Here is a 10,683-nt window from a genome sequence, read left to right on the forward strand (position 1 = left end):
ATACTTTTGTCTCTAATACATTGATCGGATGTGCACACTGGATTCGCTTTTGGTTTGTCGTTCCAACAGTGCCCAGCGGCCATGCATTCTCACCGTGTGCCGAACATGTTTGCATTGTAGTTACTTTTTCCATTAATAATAATGCGAATACATTTCCCTGAATAATTAATGTACTTTCCTGGTACTTTCCTTTATTGTCTTGATCTGCCTTATTCCCCCCCCCTCCTAAAACTAATACTTGTTTATCTATCTTCCTTTCCCTCTCCACTTGCTGTCAGATGCTCAGGATGGCTCACCCCCCCACAATCCCCCCAATGTTCCCCTTCCAGTGCCCAGCTCTCGGGACAGTCTTGGTAAAATGCATTGAAATTCCGAGTCTCATCGTCTTATCCATTTTTGTTTCATTCCATCTTATCCATTTCATCTCTTTCCATGTCATTTTTATTTAATTGCTCATGCAATTTTAAAAAAAAGTCATTTAATTTAATAGCTTGTAATTTGCTTGATGTGATCAAAAACTTTGTAACAAGGATAGTTTTGGAGAGCCCCCAGAATAGTGGGAAGGGGGATTAAGGGGATATATTTTTGTTTAAAGATATACAAGTATAATATTGTATTGTTTATTTGAGGGTAATGTGAATTTAATTGCTATTTTATCTCTATTAATACAAAGTTTTTGACCACTCATATTGCTCACTTCATGTTGATACTGTCATTTCATTTTTTTATATCAGCTTTTGCAGTCACAAATCTTTTTGGGGTACGTACTGGAACAACCAGGGGTGGATCCAGGATGGTCCCTGGGGTCTAGAACCCTCCTCTTTCCCCTCCTCCTCGACCCCTTTCCACAATCCTGGATCTGCCTCTGCACACGTCCATCATGAAAACCGTAAAGTCAGGATGGTTATTTATTTATTTTTCCAGTAACCCCGCTGATGATGTATACAGTTGATGCTGTTGAACGAAATTTTTTACTTTAAGAACTACTAAAAAAAAAACCAGAAAGTTTTCCGATTATAAATACATCATTATACCCATGCTTTTTGAAAAAAAAAAAAAAAGATGAAAAGAATGTGCAAGAGCAGTATCATTTTTGGCATACCCCCCTGGTTGGGATCAAAAAGTCAAATACCGAAAAGTTAAATTACGGGCTTATTCATAAACATTCTTAAATGAAACCTTGTGAATGCAATCAACATTGGGGGACGCATGAAATATGTAACTTTTTTGGACTTGACTGCCAGGTCCTTACCCCAGGAAGTGGGTACTAACTCGCAATTGGATATTGGTTTATTCCTGGTGGAACTTTTTGCCATCTTTAAACTTTTCCTTTAGGGAGGAAGCGTGGGAATTTGTGATGGTGCGCCATTGACTTACTCCGCTCAAGTTCGAATTGTGTCAAAAGGGAGAACTAAAAAAAAAAAGAAGAGCTCTTCATAAAAACAAGTCTCATAGGAACTTCAAAGGAAACTTCTCCATTTTATTGTGCAGGACAAATTTACAAATACATCTAATATAATAATTACCCGTTGACAGGTAATTCTTGACTTTTTTTAATCGAGCAGCATGGTTGTTATCGGAAGCCGAACATTGCTGGGGTGCGACATCAGGGAACTTCTGTTTCCTTGTTTTATTACTGAAAGGTTGATTGACTTGCTATGTCTTGTCGATTTATCCTGTTTGACCCATTAGACTGGCCTGATGCTCCCAGAAACCTGCAGTTGACTAATAAAAAGGCAAACAGCGTCCACCTATCATGGGTTCCTGGCTTTGAAAATAACAGTCCAACTGAAGGTAAGCCCAGGGTCAAAGGAACGTGCTGAAGCTTCCACGTCACCTGATCAGTATCACGAGTCTGACGATGAAGCAGACATCACAGTTCGATATCGCGCACCTATGAATGGATGTCATTTTGCCCAAAGTCTCATCATTTTATTTGTTTATGTAAAATATTTTTGAAAGGTATATTTATGATGCATTCCAAACACATTTTTCCGTTGCGTCACAATGGGGTACTTGGTGTTGCTGAAGGTGATGGACCATAAGTTTATTGTAAAAATGCGTTGTTTTGAGAGTTTTATTTCAAGTTATCTGTTGAATTATGCACCATCAATTTTTATAATATATATATACTGTATATCCAATATATAAAGCTCATTCTAACCACTCATTAACTCACTGACTGATATTAATGTTCGGTACCTTCTGGGTGACGTGAAAAGCTGAAATTTCGCGTGGCGACAGACATCGAAGCCAGTACTCCAGCAAAAGTCACAGAACCATTGGAAAGCATCCATAAATGAAAATAAATAAATGAAACGGTAATTTTGCGTGTCGGTGGACATCAAAGCCGATACACCAGGAAAAATCACAGCACTATCAGAAAGCATCTGTAAATGAAAATATGAATTAATATATGGGGAAAAATAAATGAAAATATATAAATGAAAAAAAAAACAAATGCAGGTGAGCGACCTGAGTCAATGGGGAAGCATGGTTCGTTATTGCTTACGATGTGTAAGCACACCCCATTAGTATTAATGATGGGTGAAATCAACAAAATTGATCGAGTTAGGCTAACCCTTATTATTCAGTCACTATGCTAAGTTCATTTCCTCAAACAGTTAGGCCCGACCATCAGCCATGATCTTTCTTGGACAAACCACATGTCTAAGTTGGCCTCCAAATCCAGTCGTCGAATGGGCATCCTCCGTCGTGCAAATTCTTTCCTTGGCACTCTTGAAAGTTTATCTACCCACAAGGCCTTCATCCACTGCATGATGGAGTACTGCTTCGCACTCTGGGCTGGAGCCCCTGACTCACACACCATGCTCAGTTTGATGCCATGGAAACCAAGGCCTTAAAAATCATTGGTATCTCCCATGATGAAGCTGAATCTCTGGGCCGAACACTTTCACAGTGCAGACAGATCAGTGGTCTCTCTGTTTTAACCACCTCTCTGGTCTTGCACTCTCTGCCCTTCCTATGCTTTGTGCTACACCCCCTCCCCCCCCCTCAGATTTATTGCAGGGCGCACGCAGTCTGCGAGTAACTCACTTCTGGTGAAACCACCAAAAATCCAGCCTCACCACTCTCCTCCATTCATTCGTTCCTCTTTTTCCTGCCTGTGGAACCAACGTCCTCAATCTCATTCTTCTCTCTCGGGCTTCCAGAAAGCTGTTCATCACCACCTCAGCTCTTCACCCCCTTCCATACCCATGATCTTTTCAATCCCCATTAATCTTCCCCAAACCCACCCCTTTCTGGGTTTACAGGTGCTCGGATTCCCCCCACCACCACCCCTGCTCCTCCGCAACCCTCTTGTTACATCCTCGTGGAGGATCTCTAAGTCTTACTCACGTTGTTGTTCTTCATCTTCTTCTTGTGGACTTTTTTGTTTCACAGCCAAAAGTTTTCATCGAAACTTCCTGAAACTTGGCATATATATGTAAGAATACCCTGCACAGACAGTAACCATCTCCGATTTAGAAAATTCCTCCTATAAAAAAAAAGTTATGACGTCAAAATATCTCCGCTAATGGAAATCGCCTAAAAAATTGTCTGAAACTAGGCAAGCGTTTTGAATTCTGTTTGTGGGAATCGAACAGGGCATTAGCAGAGATGAATTACCGCACATATGATACATCACTATGACGTCATATCACTTTTTATGATGTCATTCCTATTTTTTGACATTTTTTGTTTCACAACCCAGAGTTTTCATCGGATCTTCGTGAAACTTGCCTTGTATATGCAGAAAGCCCACGCGCAGGCAGTAACCATCTCCAATTTTAGAAATTCTTCCGAGAAAAAAAGTTGACGTCATAATATCGCCGCTAATGGAAATCGCCTATACCATTATCTCCGAAACTAGGCAAGCTGTTTGAATTTTGTTTGCGGGAATCAAGCCGGGCATGAGCACAGATAATTTATCGCAAACCTGATGCATCCCAATGACGTCATATTCGTTTTTATGACGTCATCATTAAGAGGACGAGGATCTTAGCTCATTTGAGCTTGTTTTTCTTTTGGTTCCTGCTTATTCTCTGACTTTTTCTTCCGCTTCTGTGACTTGAGAGTTTGCCCATATATCCGGCATGTATCTTCTGTTTCCTCCTCCCTCTTCCCTTGCACTCATTCTTCTCCATGTCCTTTGTTCCTTCAAGTCTCCTTCTATTGAGTCTCTCCACCCACCCCTCCCCCCATTTCCACTATTCTTTTCATTCTGTTATGTGTTGGTCCATTGTGTTGGAGCTCCTCTGTGATCCTCAAATCTGCATCGAAAAATAATACATAAAACCACCCCGGCAAGCGAGGAGAAGCTGACATTTCTGCCATTAACACTTCGTCAAAGCAAACTGACAATCGTCTTCACGAGCAAGCCTCGATCTTCATTCTACTTTGAGAGAGTATCAGTCAAACTTAGTTTATGAACTCAGACGGAGCCATACCTTTTATTGTTTTCTCTGCAAGGTTTTTACTTACCCTACATAACCTCACAGTCAATGCAGAATCATCCAGGAATTTTTTACTGGTGAGATTCTGCCATCTAGTGTTTAGAGATTGGATCGAGTGAGACGGAGTTGGAAGATGTACTTTATGTTTTGTTTTTTTCTGATACGAGTAAATTCCTGATATTTATTTTGTCCCTTTTCCATTTCTTGCCAGTTTTTGTTGTGGAATACGAAGAGAACATGTATGAACCACGCGTTTGGCGCAAGCTCAACACTGTTCCTGGCAATGTCACCTCCACTGAGCTTCTTCTAAGGCCTTATATCAATTACTGTTTTCGAGTGAAGGCCGTGAACGAGGCAGGCACCGGAGAGCCGAGCTGGCCAAGCGAGCGATTACAAACGAAGGCCACTGGTGGGATATGAACGTGGATTTATGAATCAATATCGCATGCGAGCTTGCGTCGGTTCTACTTACTCATTTCAATTTTGGAACTTGGATTTTTGTGGGGAAACAAACAAACGATTGTGAATACTGTATTTGTAGTCAAAGTTGTTCGCATAAAGGTGGAATTATAGCAAATGTTGTTGTTCCCGTTGTTTATAGTGCCTGACCGTAACCCATCAGAGGTGAAAGGTGAAGGGAGCGCGCCCGACAATGTTGTCATTACCTGGAAGGTAAAATATGTTCCGATGACGATATCTATTTGTTTGTTACTGAAATTGATTTCAAGGGAGTGAGTCTGCTTTGTTGTTCACCATTTCCCCCTGCAGCCAGTGCACTATCTCAGGAGAAATGGCCCCGACTTTGGTTATCGGGTATTTTGGCACCCGTTTGAGGTTGAGGAAGAGGACGATGCAAAATGGAACATGACGTTCGTTACTCATCCAGTTTTCATCATAAGAAAAACAACCCCCTTTACACCTTACCGGATAGCCGTCCAGGCTGTCAACAGCCGTGGCTCTGCTCCCGAGCCGGAGATCATTGTGGGATACTCTGGGGAGGATGGTAGGTTTGCATTTTAGCTTTTAATTTATTTATTTAATTCTCTTTATTCAACCGGGTGTTTCTCAAAAGGTTTCCCGTGCCTCATCTGCGTTCACTTTTAAGGACATACTGTACATTTTAGGCCAGTGTGGCACTGTTTTAAATTGTGTAGGATCGTATCTGAGCGAGGACATAGAACAGATCGATACAACATATCAAAGGGAGCAGCAGGAGAAAAGGGAAACACTAACAGGGCGGAGGGAGAAGGATGACGGAGACAGACAAACAAGGGATGCAGGGGATGATAAGGGGTAGGGGAAAACACAAATGGTGAACAATATGGATACATAAGGACATGTAAGGGTTCCATTGAGAGACACAGCTTGGCTATTAGAGTGCAGGACGTCAGTATGCCAAGAGTGCAGTTGGCTTTGGATTCCAGAGGCAGACAGTTTGGAAAACAAAGGAATATGCCACACTGTATCGAAAGCTTGAGATCTGTCCAGAGAGACAGCCCTGATCTCATGTCTGACATTGAGGGCCTCCACCCATTGTTGAGAGAGTCGAAGCAGCATGTCCAAGGTAGAGTGACCAGATCTTCTTCCGAATTGATGATCTGAGATGAGGCTGTTTGAGAAAAGGAATGATTTTATGTCGACAGCGATGATGAATTACATTACCTTGCTGATGATTGGAAGTAAACTCATTGTTCTGCAGTTAAGGGGATCCGTTTTTGCACCTTTTTAGATCCTCGTGGAGGATCTCGAAGTCTTACTCACGTTGTTGTTCTTCATCTTCTTCTTGTGGACTTTTTTGTTTCACAGCCTACAGTTTTCATTGAAACTTCCTGAAACTTGGCATATATATGTAAAAATTCCCTGCGCAGACAGGAACCATCTCCGATTTTGAAAATTCCTCCGAGAAAAAAAGTTATGACGTCAAAATATCTCCGCTAATGGAAATCGCCGAAAGAATTATCTCCGAAACTTGGCAAGCTTTTTGAATTCTGTTTGCGGGAATCGAACAGGGCATTAGCAGAAATGAAGTACCGCACATATGATACATCACTATGACGTCATATCAATTTTTATGACGTCATTCCTATTTTTTGACATTTTTTGTTTCACAACCCAGAGTTTTCATCGGATCTTCGTGAAACTTGCCATGTATTTGCAGAAAGCCCACGTGCAGGCAGTAACCATCTCCGATTTTGGAAATTCTTCCTAGAAAAAAAGTTGACGTCATAATATCGCCTCTAATGGAAATCTCCTATACCATTATCTCCGAAACTAGGCAAGTTGTTTGAATTTTGTTTGCGAGAATCAAGCCGGGCATTAGCACAGATAATTTATCGCAAACCTGATACATCACAATGACGGCATATTCGTTTTTATGACTTCATCATTAAGAGGACGAGGATCTTAGCTCATTCGAGCTTGTTAAACCCCAAAAAACAGTAAGACAGAAAATCCAGAGGTTTGGAAGAAGGAATTTCGGAGCAGAGCAAGACACATTCAATGGCCAGAAAAATGGAAATGCATCATTTGTCACATTTGTAATCATGCGTAATCAATCAGTGATCCCGTCATTCCTCTCGTTGAGAATTGAGTGAACAATAACTGGATGTGTGTTATGAGGCAATGTTGTTAGAGCTGCTTGGTTATGAAAGCCGATTTTTTTTTTGTTTTTGTTTTTTTGCCTTGTGGATGAAATTTCATTCTACTTTTGTCAAGACGCTCCTTCATATCACACATTCTAGGGCACGGCTTAATCAAATTGTTAGCATTAACAAGTTTCTCAGATTGTAATCTATATGTACCACACATGTTAAGCCAATCCATCTTTTATCGCTTTGAGTCCAGCATTGAAATCCAATTTGAAACTAGAAGGGTACTCGTTAGAGCACATATCTCCGCCAGGCTGAACAGTTCACATTTTCTATCCCACTGATAGGCCGGATCTGCATCCGGACCTGAACCGAAATCTGATCGCCTTGTTCTTGTCACCTCCGCAACTCATCCACCTAGTTTTGTCATAATCCATTCACAACCTTTTGAAATATTATGCTAATCATTTTTGGGCCCCTTATCTCTCAATGGTGAAGAATCACTTAAGAGACTAAAAATCAAAATTCTCGTATCTGAATCTGCATCGTCACCAAAATTGAATCAATTTGTCCTTGCCACACACCCAACCTGTCCACCAAATTTTGTCCGAATAACTTTTTGAGATATCCTGCTCACAGACAAATAATCAGACAAACAGTGGTGAAAACATTCCTCCATCCACCTTTAGTGGTGGAGCTAATAAAGCCTTGATCGTCATCCTGACAAATTCCTCGAGACTTTGACGTTATTGTTGTACAGCTTTTTGTTTTTGCCTTCATACCTGCCATTTCTCAGTTAAGACTGTGCTAATATGAATGAAGGAATTCATGATTTTGAACGGAAGGAGAAAGGTTAAACACCAAGTGCTTTTTTGCTTATTCAAGTGGTTATGACATTTCCTAAATATCCTAGCATTTATGTAGGGCACTTGCATTCATTCAAGAGGATGTGTCTCTGACCTGGTGATTGGAAATTGACCATCTCGCACGAGTTTTATGGTTTACAGCTGTGCAAGTTTGTGTTATTTCCAGCATGTAAACTATGCCAACCAATGGTTGTTCTCCCATCACTGCACCCATATTAGACATATTTAAGTAAAATCTGAAAATTTCCCGTATCTCACCAATATTATGCTTTGGTGGAACCTTGAACCTCTTTACGGTGCCACGTGAGGTCCACCTGCATATTACGACTAGAAAGCTAGCAGAATTTTAACCCTATGCCAATACCAACACCAGGCATCACCGTCGTCACAATAGAGCTTTGGAGTACTCGCGGCATGTCGTGAACACAAGCTAGAATTAATCCTGAACAGTTTGCTACTCCACCACACAGTGTGGGAATTTAATTTGAGCAACCAAGGAAATTAAGCAACCAGCAACATGATGAAGACTATTTTTCCACGCACTTTGTAGTCCACCTCAAGTAAAGCATACTTTTCCCAACAACCCAGGGAATATAATGCAATTGCATTTTGATGAAAAAAACTCAACAATCCTCCAAACTAGAGGGCTTCGATCGGAGATAGCTGATGGTTCCCGGTTTAGCCAACTCACTATATTAGCCAATTGGTACTTGGTAGCACTTGAAATTCTCCCTCATAAAGACAAAAAAAAACAAATGAGAAAATGAATTAATTGGAAACTGAAAAATATTGATAGAATTGAAAATTAAAAAATTCTAATCATTGAAAATTTGAAAAAAACTTTAAAAAAAAAATAATAATAATAATAATGAATTAACTAGCTGAAAAAGAAATGATTGAAAATTTGGAAAATAAGTAAATAAATGAAAATTCAGAGATTAAATAAGTTTTAAAATTTAAATTTTAAGTAATGGAAAAAAAAACTCTTCAAAAAGTGGGACACCACGTTCACCAAGACAACACACTTAATTCCCAACACTTAAATAATTACATCCTACTCACTCTGTTTCAGCATGATTTTTTTAGCCCCCGTTGGACTTGGTCTGAAACAGGGGCTTATGGATTTGGTCTCAATTTTCGTGTCCGTGCGTCCGCAACCATATCTCGGACAAGTATGGACCGATTTTATTTGTACCAGGCACAAAAGGCAACGCATGATGGTATACATATGCACATCACTGTGTTTTGCAATGCGATCAAAGATTGCCGACTGGCAACCATTTTAGTTGTAAAAAAAAAATAACGGCATCAAACACGTCCTCAACCATTTCTCGGACATGCATTTACCAATCCTGTTCAAACATGGCACACAGATAATAAATGTTGGATTACATATGCATGTCTTTTTTTGTTTTTGAGATCAGATCCAAGATGGCCGACTGGTGGCCATTTTGTTACTGAAATGTGTCCCTAACCATTTCTCAGACATGCATGGTCCAATTTTGTTCAAACTTGGCACAAGCACAGTCCATGATGGCATCCATACGCACCTCACTTCATTTTGCGATCTGATCAAAATGGCCGACTGGCAGCATGGTGGCCATTTTAGTTGTAAACAAATATGGCCGAGCCCTTTAACTCCGCACAGCGAAATTATTAAAACAACAGGGACAATTACGTTTTTCTGTCTTTTGTTTTTTTTCCTTGTTTTACCTGGATTCCTCAGGTGAGATTGCTAATCTTTCCACATATTCAGGCAGTTTCACAATGCAATCAGAGGATATGAGATCCCTAAATGAATAGCAGTGGGATGGCAATATCAACAAACCATTTTATGTATGTTTTTGCTTCTTTGCATGTTGTATAGTCCTTCCTTTATCCCCAAAATTATTGAATGCAGACTGTTGGAAGTTTGCACGTAACATATTTCCTCTCTTTTCTCTCTCACAGTCCCTCTTGACGCTCCAGATGACGTTCAGGTCGAAGTAATGAACAGCACTCTGGTTGAGGTCACGTGGGAACTGGTGAACACGTTGTCCATACGGGGCCATTTGAAAGGTTACAAGGTCAGTGAAGCAGTTTGAGCAACAAGCCATTTTCAAAGTGTATCAGGGTTGTTATTCACATCAGAACATCAACCATTGCTTTCCTGTCATATCACATCTTGCATGATCACATGGTTGTGACGACAAGCATAAGGACAGTTCAGTGAAGCTTATTTTATTCAGCTCAAAATGTTATTTTCATTTTAAGAATATGATAATAGTGTGAAGAGAAAAAAAATTAAAAATCATTCTGATACAATTCATCATAAATGAAGGCTTTTATTGTCTCTCTCTCTCTCTCTCTCTCTCTCTCTCTCTCTCTCTCTCTCTCTCTCTCTCTCTCTCTCTCTCTCTCTCTCTCTCTCTCTCTCTCTCTCTCTCTCTCTCTCTCTCTCTCTCTGTCTCTCTCTCTCTCTCTCTCTCTCTCTCTCTCTCTCTCTCTCTCTCTCTCTCTCTCTCTCTCTCTCTCTCTCTCTCTCTCTCTCTCTCTCTCTCTCTCTCTCTCTCTCTCTCTCTCTCTCTCTCTCTCTCTCTCTCTCTCTCTCTCTCTCTCTCTCTCTCTCTCTCTCTCTCTCTCTGCCTCTGCCTCTGCCTCTGCCTCTGCCTCTGCCTCTGCCTCTGTCTCTGTCTCTGTCTCTGCCTCTGTCTCTCTCTCTCTCCTCTCTCTCTCTCTCTCTCTCTCTCTCTCTCTCTCTCTCTCTCTCTCTCTCTCTCTCTCTCTCTCTCT

At 40.7% G+C, this 10,683-nt stretch overlaps 1 protein-coding gene across 11 annotated transcripts in view; it reads left to right on the forward strand.

Annotated features, from left to right (window-relative positions):
* The window catches only part of LOC147019490 (neuronal cell adhesion molecule-like), a 320,000-nt gene that overhangs the window by 263,912 nt on the left and 45,405 nt on the right, over positions 1-10,683 (forward strand). For 9 of the 11 annotated variants that reach the window (XM_085894024.1, XM_085894028.1, XM_085894023.1 and 6 more), the window contains 6 exons: positions 279-353; positions 1,693-1,794; positions 4,669-4,866; positions 5,059-5,129; positions 5,226-5,460; positions 9,862-9,977. In XM_085894024.1, coding sequence (XP_085750150.1) covers positions 279-353; positions 1,693-1,794; positions 4,669-4,866; positions 5,059-5,129; positions 5,226-5,460; positions 9,862-9,977 — 797 coding nt within the window. The remainder of the gene's footprint in view (positions 1-278; positions 354-1,692; positions 1,795-4,668; positions 4,867-5,058; positions 5,130-5,225; positions 5,461-9,861; positions 9,978-10,683) is intronic. The other 2 variants (XM_085894021.1, XM_085894022.1) reach the window with 1 other exon arrangement.

Source organism: Eptatretus burgeri, chromosome 9 (genome assembly GCF_056783735.1).
Source record: "Eptatretus burgeri isolate ZD-2024b chromosome 9, Ebu_testis_v1, whole genome shotgun sequence".
Classification (NCBI taxonomy): domain Eukaryota; kingdom Metazoa; phylum Chordata; class Myxini; order Myxiniformes; family Myxinidae; genus Eptatretus; species Eptatretus burgeri.